This window comes from Peromyscus leucopus, chromosome 5 (assembly GCF_004664715.2).
Source record: "Peromyscus leucopus breed LL Stock chromosome 5, UCI_PerLeu_2.1, whole genome shotgun sequence".
In the NCBI taxonomy this organism is placed as follows: Eukaryota; Metazoa; Chordata; class Mammalia; order Rodentia; family Cricetidae; genus Peromyscus; species Peromyscus leucopus.
The window spans coordinates 92231763-92247434 of NC_051067.1; the positions used below are offsets into that span (position 1 = coordinate 92231763).

Sequence of the window (15672 nt, forward strand, 5' to 3'; positions counted from 1 at the left end):
TGCTTTTTAAACAGACATCACACACACACACACACACACACACACACACACACACACACACACAATTGCACTGACTAGGAAAGACCTTGATCTAGCCATTTCTGTGGAGACTCTGAGTATGCAGAAGCATCCTTGTGAGCCTATAGCTTTAAGCACTGAGAAGTTCAGCAGTTGTTACCCCCACTTTCCAACATAAAAAAACAGCATGGCAAATGTGTGGGCCAGGAGATTGATATTTTTATGAATGTTGTAGTATCAATATTTTAGGGATTGTTTTTTAACCATAGCAGAAATCTAAAAGGTTGTGAATAGTTTCGAGTCTTCCCTGTTTTAATACTGACAGAATACAATATCAAAGACGAACCTCACTTAACACCATCATATAACCATTTACTCGGCAACCGACTACTTTAGATGTTTAAATTTGCCAACTCCCTTAGAGATTCCATTTTTTTTTACAGCAGAGCACAGTGTTTTAAAGGAAAACAAAGTGATTTCACAAAAGCAGACAATAATGAACAGGCCAGAGGACAAACACACCTGGAGGAGATTAAATTCCCACAGCATGCTCTGAACAGTTAAATCTGGACTAAACACCGTCTGCTCTCTACATGTGCAAACCCCGGACCTGATTGGCCAGTAACTGGGAAATCTGAAAAGACTGTCTAGAAGGCTCTGAGATTCCAGAGCAAAGCCTCCTCAGTGAAATGCTAATTTATTGTGAACCACAGGAGTTACACAACTCAGAATGAAGCAGAAAGGGACTTTAAAGTAATTTTTACGCTGACCCTCACTGAACTCGGAGTTTACCCGTTTATCCAGACTGGCTGGCCAGGGGCTCCAGGGATTCTCCCCACTGGGACTGAAGGTGTGGGTGCCACATCTGGCTGTCCCTGGGTGCTGGGGTTCTGGACTCAGGTCCTCACGCCTGCGCACCACCACAGCCCTGGTTCTTGGTTTTGTTACGGTCTAAAGTAGCTGGATGAGGGAACCAACAGTCCTGGCCACAAATGCCTTGCAGATGAGGCTCAAAGTCAGATACCCCCAAAGAAAGCAGCATCTCAGGAATCACGTGAGTCTCAACCTACCTTCTTTGTCCACACGCTGGGGCTTCCGATTTGAAACAGAAAATAATACAGAGCAGATTAACATTATCTGTGCCCAAATGATTTTGCTCATTTGTATTTTCACATACAATGTTACAAAAACTGCCCCCCCCATTTTATTTGAATCTATAAATTACAATTTTATTTCTTAGCTTCTCGGAGCAATTAAGACATGATAATACGTGATATTTTAAGTGCTTTTAGAAAAACAATACTGCATTCTGATAATATACATAATTAAAAATCCAAAGTGCACCAAGGGTTCTGGTTCACCAATTTCCAGCAGTTAGAGATCAGTTAAAACAATATCAGTAAACCTATCACGTAGACTTGTGTAATAAAGTTGAATCACTGTCAAGTGCAAATGTAGAGTATATTATTTTGAATAATGCAATATCTAAGATACAGCCAAAAAGGGTGCATTTAACAATTAATAAAGTGGAGACTGGGCCTCCAGCTTAGTGGTAGGAGTGCTGGCTGCCCTTGCAGGGAATCCAGGTTCAGCTCCCAGTACCCACAATGGGTGGCTCACAACCACCTGCAACTCCAGCTTCAGGAGGTCCAAAGCCACAGTGCCCTCTTTTGGTCTCTACAGTATCTGTAAGCACATGCTCATCTATATACTCACACACATACATAAATTAAAAAAAATAAAAAGCTGGGTATGGTGGTATGTGCTTTGAGAAATGGAGGCAGACCAGTCAAGAGTTCAAAGCCATCCTCAGCTCCAGTTCAAGGCCAGCTGGACTGTGAAAGGCTCTATCTCAGAATTAGGATCATGTCACTGAAGATACTACACTCTTTGCTTGCAAAGTATAAAGAAACCCAGCAGGAACTGATCTGGAAGCTTCCTCCCTGTCTTCATGATCCTGGAATGTGCTACACAGGCTGTTGGGGAAGAAGGGTGGCAGTGGTCTTATCCAGGTGGGAACCCATTAAGCAAAATGAGCGTGAGGAGGGTAACCAACCACTGTCTGACTGGTGCTGTGGTCTGCTCCACAAGAGGGAATTTATTTCTGGTACTGCAAAAAACCTGGTACTAATTAAAAACCCATGCCTGAAAATGCCTTAGGCCCTCAGGGTAAGCTTAATACTGTTGATTAGCTAGATGGTCATGGTCCCAAACTACCTTCTAAATAGTCATGCTTATCCCCATAGACCAATGCTACTTCAACCAGAAAAGCTTCTCTTTGCAATGAATTAGTGGTGAATGCAGAGGCACAGGGCGGCTCAGGGTGCTGTGGCTAAGTAACAGCTGAATGATCCACATTGAACAAAATGTTTATTCTCTCTCTAAGACTCAGGGAGGGTGACATCGCAGAAGATGAAACAGACAGATTTAAGAGGCTGAACATAAGAGGGGCCATGACATTTGTCTTCCGGGCATGGCAAAGTTAGTCAATGCGGCCATATAACCTCACAGCAGCTATGGTCGCTTGCAATGGGACAACACAAGACTGGGCCCCTCAACTGTCACTCACGGGGGAGTTTAAAGGACTCTATCCTTTCTCCATGAACTATTGGCCATTGGTGAATTCTGGGGGAAGGGATATCATTGTCTTCAGTTGTGTGCCCACTGAGAAGCCGCCAGGCTTCAGCTACAGTTTCAGAGCCACGGACCCACATGATCCTGGGTAAACCCAGGAACTCTCACACAAAACAACAACTAAGTCATAAGAATAAGAAGGAGACTTTTGGGAAGGAGAGAGAGGGTGAAAATGGCAGAGAGAAAGAGAGTAGAGAGGGGCTACAATAATTAGAATGCATATTATGCGTGTATGGTATTGTCAAAGAACAAAGTCAACCAAGGTTAAAAAAAGCATCCTGAAATTCCTTCTGTATATATAGATTAGGTAAGGCCTGAAGTCCTTGCTTCTGAACTATTCTACCCATTCCAAAGCAAAGCGAGTGGCATCTGACCCTCTGCTGGATTTCTCTAGTAACAATTGTTCAGGTTTTCTGCTTGAGTACGTTTTAAACCAGATTAGGAAATGGGAAAGAGATCCTAAGGGCGGGCACATTCAAAGTGGCATACCACATGAGAAGGAGTACACCAGCGATAAAGCCGCCCTGGGAGCGCAGAGGGGGCCAACGGAGGGCCACCAGTCAGAGCCAGCAAAGCTGCAGCCGCACCCAGCTTCAGGCCAGCTGAGCAAAGGCGGCACAGAAACAGTGAGAAAGCTTTAGAGAAAGGAGTGTCTTCATCACTAGATTTGGTAAAAACAGAATACCCAAGAGTACTCCAGAGTAGGAAGTGCACCTAGAAGATTGTGTTGAGACCTCGGCAAGACTGGAGTAGGCAATAGGGAGAAGTACCGGGGCTCAGGAGATATTTTAACGTTGCATCTGATGGAGAGCATGGGGCATGGTAAGGGTAAAGGCTGCTTTGGGGAGTGGCTATAGGGACAATCCTGGGCGGGGTGTGGGAGAGGAGCGTCGGAGAACCTAGACTTTAGTTTCAAGTTGCTGTGACCTTGTGATGTGTATTCTGTATCTTCTGCAGCCACATCAAGGAGGCAGGTGAATGTAAAACTTTGGAGCCTGGAGAGCTCAGTGCTGGATTTGCCAGTGTAGCAGCTATGGTATCGCTGCTAGTGTTTACAGCTAAGACTGCATCCATCGAGATGATGGCTGGAGAAGCAGGCCTAGGACAGGGCCCTTGGCTTTCTTTCCACTGAGACTTTGAAAACAGAGATGCAGTCATCAGAGGAGGCTGATGTGGTCTGGAGGAAAATCATCCAACAAGACATCCCAGAAATCACAAGAACAAAACAAGAGTGGTGTACACTGCCAAACGCAGGGAAGGCGGTCCTCAAGATGAGACGGAGGAAGAACTGTCAGGTGTGGCAGAAAGGAAGCATGCTAAGGAAAAGGAGAGACGGCGATAAGGATAGCAACTACAAATGCATTGGAAAAAATATTTACATGATGCTTGTGTTTGCTGCAAAAGATGGTGTGTGTGTGTGTGTGTGTGTGTGTGTGTGTGTGTGTGTGTGTGTGTGTGAAAGCACTTGCATAAAAAGACCAGAAATATTAATGGAGGTTTGAACACTAGTGCTGTTGATTCAATGGGGAGGGAGAACTTGATGGTGTACTGAAGGAGGGGGAGGGAGGCAATGAGATGGAAGGATCAAGAAGTGCTTAGAACAAGAGTGGGACCTCCCACTCACCGCAACCAGGGAAGCCACAGTGTATGCACTGTGATGCATGTAGGCTGCCATATTTGGAGGCATGTGATAAGAAGTCATTTGGAGACAAGACAAAGAACACAGCCTATTAGGGTATACTAAATCTAGTGTGTCTCAAATGTCTTAGTGAGTATATACAAATGTTCTAGCATCCTAATGAAGAATAAGGCAGTAGAGTGGAGGATTTGAGGCATATCTTACATGGTGCTCTACCTGCTTGAACATTGATTTTTGAGTCACTGTGTATTAAACTCTGTGTGCTGGTTATCGCTGACTTATTGGTCCAATCACTTTACTGTGCTAACCACGTATATATACATTGCTTGACAAGTTTTATCCAGCCGTCTCTGTCCTTTCTGCTTTACCCTTGGTCTCTGGGCTGCACTTCACAGTGCATCAGCAGCACTCATCCTTTCCATAGCTGTCTGGTACACATAGGTCTTAATATCTCCAATACATGTTAAGACTTTGGGATAGGGTCAACTATCTTACAGTAAAATATCACTGTCTCTCCCAATGTGAAAAATCTCATATTAGATATGAGGTAAGTATTTAGTACCTGTTTGTTGACCAATTTATCTTTTTATAGTTGAATGGCTAATAAAACGTTTTATGCAGCAATTCCTCAGCTAATAGAATATGCACAATTCTTATCGGCACCTGCTGGGCATTTCTGGGAGATGCTGAAATCATTCATCAGTTTTCTCCTTTATGTGTTATTCAATTAGTTTGTCTAGGGTGCAGTAGTCTAGAATGAATATCAATCAAGAGCGTAATAGCAAGTTGTGTACAAGCTCTCTCCATACTAATGACCTGCACTGAGTGTGTCGCAAAAAGGGCTTTTGTGCAGATAATATTAGATTCTTGAGTCACATGCAGGGTCTGCTTTTAGGAGAATGCAATATGGAAGAATTACTCAGTGCTACTATTTTCTGTAACACGGTGAAGAATTTGAAATCAATTTGGTGATATTCTTAGTGAAAAAAATATATTATTACTGTAATTAGAGAAAAGTCATAAACATAGTCTACCTTGTACTTTCTTGGATTGAATAGTCTGCCCTGAGTGCTTAGGTGCACAGAATTTTTAGTTTGTTGACTTTTATGAAGCATATATTTAATTCTTATCTTAATATCTTAATTCCTAACACTTAAGGGCAACTAAGTTATTTGGACATAATTATACTTAAGTTATCATGCAAGTACTATTTATATATATTTCTTATAGTTAGTAACCACAATGTCCTACAATAATGACCTTTAATTTTGTTCAACAGGTTGCCAAGGCAAGCCAGTGAGTCATCAATCCAAATAACATTTAATCAAACATCTTTAAAACAGCTTTGTGGAAATAAGTAACATTAATTATTATAATTTTAAAAGTTATTTTTAGACAGGGTCTCATGGTTGCCCAGGCAATCCTCCAATTCTATATGTAGCAAAGAACGAATTTGAACTCCTGATCCTCATACCTTTGTCTCCTGAGTGCTGGGATTTACAGGCGTGTCTCCCACCATGTCTGGTTTATGTTGGATGAGGATCGAACCTAGAGCTTCATGCATGCTAGGCAATCACTCTGTCAACTGAGCCACTCCAGTCCAATTATTATAAATTTTACCATTCTATGCTGGAGCTATTGACAAGATGAGCTCTTTTGTTTGTCTATACAATACTCACATTGACAAAGATCAAATCAAACATACGAAGAAACAACATTTTACAGTGTATGAAACCTATGATAAAAACATTAGGCATATTTCTTGATTGAATTAGCATTAAGTTGTATGCTGGTGGAATCTTTTAAAAAATTTGCATTAAACATTACAGCGGAAATCTAGTGAATTCAGTGTGATACGTGGAACCCTTTGGTGGTGCCAATTTTTCAATGCTTATGCCTAAAGACTTAACCTGGCTGAGACCAACTTAAGCCTGTCTGGCCATTCTTTAAATGTCTCTCTATCCCTCTAACATACATGTTTTTTTTTTTTTTCATACTGCTATTTGTCCCATAGATTAGATTCTGGTTAATGATAGAATAGCAGTGTTTATACTGTTCATTAAAAGAATAAATTCAGACAACTTAGAAATAATTTTACATTTAACAACAAACTGCTATTCATCAACACTTTTGAGGGTTTTTGGACAGAGGGAACAAAATATACCACTAAGAATTATTTTTCATTTTTTAATCACCAATAAAAAATATACATCTTTTTCTGAAAATTCTTTCCTTCCCCACATAGGCAAAATACCCTAAAGTGGAGATTAATAAGCAATTAATGGCTCAGACTTTACTCAATATTGCAAATGTACTAGTATAATATCTTTCTAAATATAAGAATTTTGAGAGCCAAAAAAATTAAAGACTTTGATGTGTGTAAGATCAATAGACGTGACTTATCACTATTTAATATCAGTTTTAATTTTTAAATGCCATGTTCCAGTGAAAAAAAGTTTACTGCACGGGAAAATTGAAATTCCAAGAAAGAATCCAGACAAAAGAAACAAACTTTATATGAAGGTGCCGTTAAGAGGGTCAGACTTACGCAGCAACCTCTTCCTTCGACAGGCCTTTGAAATTCTGCTCCAGGTAATGGTCTATGTCATCTTTCTCTTTGATCAACTGAGTCCTAAATGAAGTGGAAAGAAATAGTAAAGTACCGTCTGACCAAACTGAAGAGCTTCCAAACACAGAAAAGCGCCACCAGGAGAGAAGCTGCGCTCCACAGACAGTGGTGTCTGTGGTGAAGCATAGCCATAACCTTAAGTTGTTTGGATCGTTTCCAAAAACGTGAAGGTAGGAAGATAGGGAAGAGTGGATCTAGTGAATAAAGGGAGACATGTCAACATACTGCAACAGGTCATGTGCTCACGTAGTGGTGTGTTCTCTCAAAGCTTGCACGGTCTTCCACCTCATTGTGGGATTTGCAGTACAACTCTCACTATTTTCTTTGGTACAAGACCTTGAGTCAAGAACTACTACTTGATACAAATGTGCTAAACATGTGTGTTCCAATTACTGGCACAGTTTTCCATGGAATGCTGTTTGTAAAGGTCTATGTTTTCCACTCGTTCTATTTGTTTTGTTTTTGTTTTTCATAAACTCTCACTTGGCACCTAGTCCTTCTTAACCACCTGCCTCAATCTCTGAGCACTGATCAATTGCAAGTGTGCCCATCATGCCCTACTAAGAACTTGCTTGTGGGTTTTTTCCTTATATTGCACATAAATCTCAAATTATTGAGATTCAAGATGCAAAAAAGTTAAAAGAGACTTTATTGGAAAATGTGTCCATTATTATCACCCTCTACATTTGTAAAAACAAATATGCATTAAGTTCTCAGGACCCAGTATGTATTCTACTAAATGTCCCCAAATAGTCATGTTTTATTTACAGAATTTTTATTAAAGAATGTTTGTAAAAATGTTTTCCTAAATAGTAAGATTCTTTAATAAGATTCTTTTTTAAAATCCATTTGATTTTAGGGAAGTGACAATTAGTTGTGTTTATTGCTCACTTCAAAATTAATATGTAATCTTAAACACTAAAAAAAGCCAGACAGAACAAGCTTTTTGAATTTTGTAAATATTTCAAAAATTAAAGAACATATACATGAATGTGTACATGCACTATTGAAAGATTTCTTAGCTTCCTAAAACAGAGTATTTGATTTGCAATTTTAAAAGAATGTTTGTGTTGGTTTGGTTATGAATTTGCTTTGGTCCAGGGGTTTTGTCTTTCTAAGAAATACTAAAAGTGATATATGAGAACAAAGAAATCTTGTAACAATTTGATTGTTACACTTTGCAGGAATTGACACAAATGCACAAAAAGAAAATAGCCAAAGGTACATATGTAAATTGTTTCTAGGTATAAGCAATATGTGTATTTCTAAAAGTCAATACACTGACAAATGGCAACTTCAAAGTATTTCAGTATCTGTTAATATTCATAAATATGATAAATGCATCAATTTCTTCTTCTGCATTTTGTGACAATTTCAGTAGCTTGGTAGCCATTCCTCAGTAGCAGCAGTACGGGAATGCATTTTCAGATTCCATTTCATTTCATGAGCTAAATCTTGCCTGTCAATCTACCCTACTAGGAAGCATGCATCCTATTAGGACACAGCTCTCCAAAACAAAAGTCAGTGTTTGAGACTTTGTGAGCTAAAAGCCACATATGTTTTCATCCAAAGCTTCTGCTTTATTCCATCTGTGTCTATTTTAAAAAGAAAACATCTTGAAATTCTGTAGAAAATATAAAATAATTTCACAGGAAATAAAATGATTAAATGACTACCAGCTTGGTAAAAACTGGTTATATTTGAGTGAGGCTCATTAAGACTTTCTAAACAGTGAATTTGAATATTTGACTATAACAATGTATTATCTCTTTTCCTTACACAATTGCAATTTTTAAGATGTGCTATTGACATCCAGGACTGCAGGAATTGTACCCTGTAGGATGAGAAAGGGGAAGTAGGGATGCATACCTTGGAACTGTTACTGAAGAGCATGGCAGCTTCTGTCTGGCTAAGACTGTAAGCTTTTTACTCGTCACAGGAACTGGAGGAAAGGTGGTCATTGGGGACTGCAAAATGTAAGCAGAAATCGCTGTTTTAAAAGGATAAATCTTCAAAGAATCGATAAAGACAAGACATTATTAGCAATGTATTATGTGTTGTCTGAGATGAGGATACCTCTATGTGTCGAGCTACTGCTTTTGTTACGCAGGAATGCTACTGAGAGAGTTAATTCCACAGGCTGCATCTCTCATTCTCTTCTACTGTCTGTCTTTTGGACAATGTTCTGTATCTCTTCCCCAAAGTGATTTAGGAGAAAATCTATAAATGGATTTTCGACGGTTCAGCTTTGTAAATAGTTCTGGTAAGGGACATGGTTGCAATGCAAGAATAAAGTCTCTGGACAGCTGTGGGTTCCAGGATTCGTGCTTTACTTTTTTGTTACAATCAACATTTTAGAATACGTCACACTTTGCTATTCTCTAGTAACCTCAACACTCACAAATAGAGGCTTCCCTTTAAAGTGATAGATGCTGAAACTGATTCTCAGTGAAGAGGCAGCCTCCTTGAGGAGGCAGATAGCTACAACACATCAGATAGCAAATCATTTCAAAATGCATTAGTTTTAAAATTTGCAGGCAGGCGGATCTCTGTGAGTTCAAGGCCAGCCTGGACTACAGAGTGAGTTCCAGGAAAGGTGCAAAGCTACACAGAGAAACACTGTCTCAAAAAAACAAACAAACAAAAAAGTTGCTTCAAACCACTTTTCCTTTCATACCTTAAATGTGTCAAGAATTTGGACAGATTGTAAAAGAGATAGCTTTTTTTTAACCCCAAACTATCGAGACCTCTTCTGTATGGGCAGAGCTCATCTCCACTCATTTATCTGGTGGTAAGGGCTACCAGCTGGGACCCCAAACAGCTGTCTTTCCAGAGCACAAGCATGAAGTGTGGTCATATACATTGGGTTTTCTCATTGTATAGCAGTCTTAGGATTTCTTAGGGACAACACAGGGTTCCAAAGGCAAGTACCCCTCTTATGTTGGGCCCACAGTCCTCACAGCATCTGTTCAGATCCAGGCCATGTGAATACAGAACCATCTACTTGAGGGAGACTGTTAGTCACACTTCAAGAAGAGAATGGGGCAGGGGCATGAGAGAGATGATGGCAGCCTTTTTCTGCAATGCATTATGTCGTAGTTGTGAGCACTGAGAAAGGAAAGCCAGTCAGGTTATTGGAACTTTGTCCCCAAAGAAAACAAGGTGGGTTAGGCAGTGGTGGTGCACGCCTTTAGTCCCAGCACTTAGGAGCAGAGGCAGGCGGATCTCTGAGTTCAAGGTGAGCCTGGTCTACAAAGTGAGTTCCAGGACAGCCAGGACTACATAGAGAAACCTTGTTTTAAAGACAAGAAAAGTAAGCAAGGTGGGTCCTGTTATCTGGAGGACCTACAGTAAGAGACAGTGTTCACTCTGACAAGGCTCTCAGTTGCAGAGTCTGCCTTCCACTTAAACAGAGAGACATTCAAAAGGCCAGATGCTCCTGATGCCATCACTGCCACGTGCACCAGGTTTGACTCCTACCCTTCATCAACTCCCTGGAAGGCTGCATCTAAGCTTCAGATTACTCCTCACCAGCATTTTACAGCTGTGTGATCTGTTGTAAAACTATCAAGTTATGCCTTGAATGGTCAACAGATTATTCACTGAGCCACTGCTTTGTGATGGGCACTCTCCTGGGTGCTGAAGACACAACATCCAGGAAAAAGACCAAAGATCGATCTCTGACCTCATGGAATTTCCATTATGAGAGTGGATATTGAGAAAAGCAGATACCAGTTACATAAGCAAAGTAAAAAGACCACACCATGGCAATAAAAGACTTGATAGGAAAAATACACCACCAATGCTAAGCTATAGTAGAGGGTAAATACGAGAAGGCAATGAAGTTAAAATTTAGGAAGACAGAGTCTTGAAGTTGCTGTATACATGAGATTGACTTGGGTACTCTCTCTACTGTAGATCCTCCAGATATCAGGATCCACCTTGTTTCCTTTGGGATGAAATAATCTCAGCTTCACTTTGAAAAGTAGCTTCTCCTGAGGTCACAGGGAAAGGAATGCTGGCTTGCAGAAAGGCTGCTCTGGAGGCTTCTGTGAATCTGGCAGGAGAGGTCAGTAGGAAGAAGTAGAGCTGAGAGATGTAGCCAAACCATCCACACAGTGGAGTGCTACAATAGCATGGCACTATGGGACTGGATATAGGTGGAGGAAACACTAACATCTGAAGGAAAATCTTATGAAAGTCAATAGTGATAGCATTGGTCTCATGTTCCTAAAAAGGATTATCACATTGGACTAAAATATTTTTCGCATAATTAAAGAGATAATTTAAATACAGGTTAGTATTTTATTTTCAGTACACTAAAAGCCTATTACCCTGTTTATGCAGACTTGATTAATGACATGAATCTTCACAGTCTGTGCATAATATGCAGCTAAAGACAAAGTATTGTTTTATTCTGCAGAATAAACAACAGAAATGAATGCTATTACAAGGGATAACTTTATAATATAATGACTTAACTCTCTTGTAACTTAAAAAGATCTGGTTTTTTTTTAATCAAATGTTATAGCAACCAATTGGTTTATCTGGATGCCCAGAATTTATTCAATCAAAGTCTTATACATAACATGCATTAAGAAGTTTTGACTTACATAGGGAAAACCTCATGGATGTGTTTGAAGGAACATATAAAGGCTTCCCAAACCAGATTTCCAGAAGCTTAATCCACAATCTATGAAGCCTTTCTTCCAGAGTATTCAGTGTTGCAGAATAAATGTGAATGAACTCCATTCAGCACAACCTGCATCCCATGAGTGCACACATCGTGAGACCCATTCTACTTTTCAGAGCATTGTAAGATGGCCACTGGAGTGAGGGAGTCTGCACAGTTGCAGATGCCATTGAAAGATTCACCCAGGAGCGTCTCATAGGCTGGGAAAGCTCAGCTACATTCAGGCAGATGGAGCAGCCTCCAGAAGCTCCAGTATGGCCCATCAAGGTGCATATAACCTCGCCACCTCTCAGAGTGGCCTTCCAGTATATTATACAAAACCAAGTGAGTTGGCTGAGTTTTGCCAGGAAATACAGGCATATAATGAAATCAAATGCAAATAATACACATGGAAAAGAATGTGTCTTCTTTGTCACACAGATCAACTGTGATTTTTTTTTTTCAAATTCTAAGTCAACGTTTCCCACCATTAAAGTTTCAGCTGCCAGTTCCTTCATTTTGCTCTCCTCTGATCTGAGAACATGAGCAGCGGGAACACCTTTACTCTTAAATTTAGTTTAATGTAAGTATTGCAAACCCTGCTGGCAAGCCTCAAGGCACAAACTCTGAATGAGGGGTGGTCAGAGCTGAATTACAAAGTGGGGAAAAAAGTTATTAACTGCATGTTGGAAAAATGTTGCTCAACTCATCTGTACTGGAAAGTTGAAGCTAAGCATTAGTGTGGATGTCTAGCAGCCTCTTTCCTTGTTCTAGCCCACATCCTACTTTGCCTATGCTTTAGGCAAGAGCTTTTTGTTTTTCATAATCAGTGTGTGATCACCACTGTATCTATTTATACAATATATAGTGCGTAGTTTGACTACATCTTCATGTGGGACTTGAAATATACTCAATATTCAGTGTGATCTTGGACCAAATTATCTTCCTAAGTAACTGTCCTCTCTTTCATGCCTTATGAGTATGGTCTTATTTATGCTGACATTTATGAAAGTAGGAAGTAGCTGCATTCTCACAAGTAATAGGGGGCTGAGGAGAACTGAGGTAGTGTGTGTGTGTAGGGAGGAAATGCCAGTACTTTAGGGAGCTATCATTTCAGGGGTTGCTTTTGTTTTTGGAGTGACAAAAGCCTCTTGTTCACTGTCAACATGACTTGAGCCACTTTCCCATCATTCCCAGCCCTTGGTGTTCTAACCTCGACTCAGTAATAAGGAATTTAGTCCATTCCTGCTGTGCATCACCTGCCAGGTCAGCAGCAAAGATGGAAGCCACCTCCAACCCATTGGCCATCAGGGTCTACCCCAAGAAGAAAGCTGCAGGAAGGCAATCACTCAGGAAAGGGAGAAGGAAGTTACCTCTCGGGCTGGTACCAAGATGTGCTGAGCCCCTGGAACCCAGCTAACGCAGTGCATTAGGAGGGCCCAGGTCCCCCCCCCCCCAGTGCCAGTGAATGGGCATGGCTACGTGTGGCACCCCAGGGCCTGAGACACAGATCAAAAGGCCGCCCGGAGCCATTCCACAGTTGGCATTCAGAAAAGATTTGGTGCATTCTTTGATCTGCTGGTTGGCACTCACATCAGCTGCAGTTACAGCCTCTACATTTGGCCCCCACATACAAAGACAAATGAGAATGAGAAAGTAGAGGATGAAAGGTTTGAGAGTTCTGGGTCAGGCTGGAGGTGTCCTATGGTGTGAGTTTGTTTCTGGCCCCCAAGTGAAACTTCAAAGAGTAACCCTCCTGCCCACTCCCCCCGACATGTCCCCAACAGGAACCACAAAGGAGGACAGGTGACTGTGTCCACAGTGGCTGCTTAGAGAGCTACTGTGTCTGAATGACTAGATCTCCAGGTCCAATCACTGTACAGTGAAAACCGAGGTGAGAGAAATAAAACCAACAACTCCAGCAAACAGGTTTATTATGTATCACCAAGAGAATTTAAAATAAATATGTTTTTCCCACCAATGACGCAATATCATTCTTAAGATTCAGAACACTTTATGTAAGAATTCTTTTGCTATGAAAGATGAAAGAAACTATTGGATACATTTAATAGTTTACACTCTTTACAAGAGTGAAAAAACAAGTTCACATATATATGTTTAAAATTTCTGGACACTCCTAGCACCTTATGGTGGGCAACTGGATAGGTTGTGAAGTAAATAGTAATCACATATTTCCCACCTCCTGACATTTATGAGTGACTCAAAGCATCAAGTAGAAGGTAGGTCATATTTCATCCAACTTACATTTGCAGATCTCTCTGGTTCTCAGAAGCCAATCTGAAAATTCAGAAGCAAATGCAACAGCAAAGGAAAGAGAAAAAAAAATTACTCAGTAATATAATTCCTCTGTGCTCCCCAAGTCAAGAAACAAAACTCACTCAGACCGGTGAATAAGTGAATTAGTAAAAGCATTACATACCCAGTATATATATTACAAGAACTAAAGAGTGAAACGTCCCGATTAGTTGCTGTGAAACTAATAACTAAGTCAACAAAACAGTAGAAATATGTGTGTTTTGACACAGTTCAACTCAAACGTGGTTTAGGATAGTTCTTTCTCTCAGGTTTGTAAGATAGGGCTGTTTTTTTTAACGACAACTGAAAACAGAGGATGCCTTCAGTTCTGTATCCACTCACCTCTGAGCAGGCCCAGTGTGCCTGTTCCCACATCTGTCTTTCCTTAACGGGCCAGGTGGTCTCGAGCCAAGAAGAGCGCCTTGCCTTCCGTTCCTCTAGGGAGAGGCTTGATTCTGGAGGCAGACCTCGGGAAGCTGGAGGAAGGGGTCCTGGGAAAGAAGAGCAGCTCGCTCTCCTAGGAGCTGGCCAGGTTTTGTTCCCAGTCTTGTTCCACAAACCTGGCTCTGGAGACAATTGCGGCTGTGTGCCCTGAGGAAGCTCCTGCGGGCGGAGGGTGCTGGGTGCTCTTTGGCCTCTCTCCAGGTCAGTGGCCTGGCTAGGTGCAGACGGGGGACGCCTAGAGCGTCTCCCGGGAAACAGAGGGGCGCGGCGGGCCGGGAGGGGGCGGAGTTAGGCTAAAATGGGCTTTGGGATTGGGCAGCTCACAGACTCTTTGAGCATGGGGGCAGTGCTTGGAGGGAGGTTTGTTGATGAGTGGGCGTGACTTGCCGGAGGAGCTGAGTCCTCAAGTGGCCAGAGAGAAATCTCCACAATCCAAGGACCTTGAGTTTGAGAATGCCCCTGAGTTGTTTCCTTCAGGGCATCACTTTTTCTCAAGATTTTTCAATATTTATCCTTTGTCCACAAGATTGATGGAAAACCCACAAATTGGCATCCAAGATCCCCATTAACCTGATGAAACTCTTATTGAAATAAAGCAGCTATTGTCTTCTTCCTCGGCCTCCGAGATGTCACATCCACAAAGATGACTTTGCCAAAGCTACCTCCAGAAAGGTAACCCGACTTTGAGCTGTGACCAGCTAAGAAGCCTAAGGTCCCTAGAATTGCTCTGTCCTTGTTTGTTCTCATCTCTGAAACTTGGGAGTTTGATGCTTCCCTGATGGGTCATTGTTCCGTCTTTTCTGCGCCTTGTGTGTATGTCTTAGTCAGGGTTTTTATTGCCGTGAAGAGACACCATGACCATGGCAACTCTTACAAAAACGTTTAATCGAGGTGGTAGCTTACAGTTTCAGAGGTTCAGTCCATTATGATCATGATGAGGAGTGTGGCAGCTTGTAAGCAGATATGGAGCTGCCTACATCTTTACCAGAGGCAGCAGGAAGTCGACTGATTGTCACACTGAGTGAAGCTTGAGAAAGAAACCTTAAAGCCCGCCCCCGCACAGACACACTTCCTCCAACAAGGCCACACCTCCTAATAGTGCCACTCCCTTTGGGGGCCATTTTCTTTCAAACCACCACAATGTACTAAAAGGTGAGCCTTCTTGCACTTTCTCTCATACATAGAATAGGGCCAGAGCTTATTGCTTCTCCCATAAAACCATGCTGGGAAATAAGGCTTTATTGATTGCCCATTGTCATACATTGTCTGAGTTAGCCAGCAATCTAGCCCACCCATATAATTTTCCCAATCGTACATTGA

The 15672-nt window shown here is 41.4% G+C and overlaps 1 protein-coding gene across 1 annotated transcript in view; it reads right to left on the bottom strand.

Annotated features, from left to right (window-relative positions):
* Positions 1–14587, bottom strand: part of Ttc29 (tetratricopeptide repeat domain 29) — a 200009-nt gene extending 185422 nt beyond the window's left edge. Inside the window, exons 1-4 of the mRNA XM_028892914.2 lie at positions 14251–14587; positions 13858–13890; positions 8790–8887; positions 6840–6923 (exon numbers count right to left, since the gene is read on the bottom strand). Of these exons, the coding sequence (XP_028748747.1) occupies positions 6840–6923; positions 8790–8881 (176 nt within the window). The 5' untranslated portion in view covers positions 8882–8887; positions 13858–13890; positions 14251–14587. The remainder of the gene's footprint in view (positions 1–6839; positions 6924–8789; positions 8888–13857; positions 13891–14250) is intronic.
* Positions 14588–15672: the final 1085 nt, after the last annotated feature.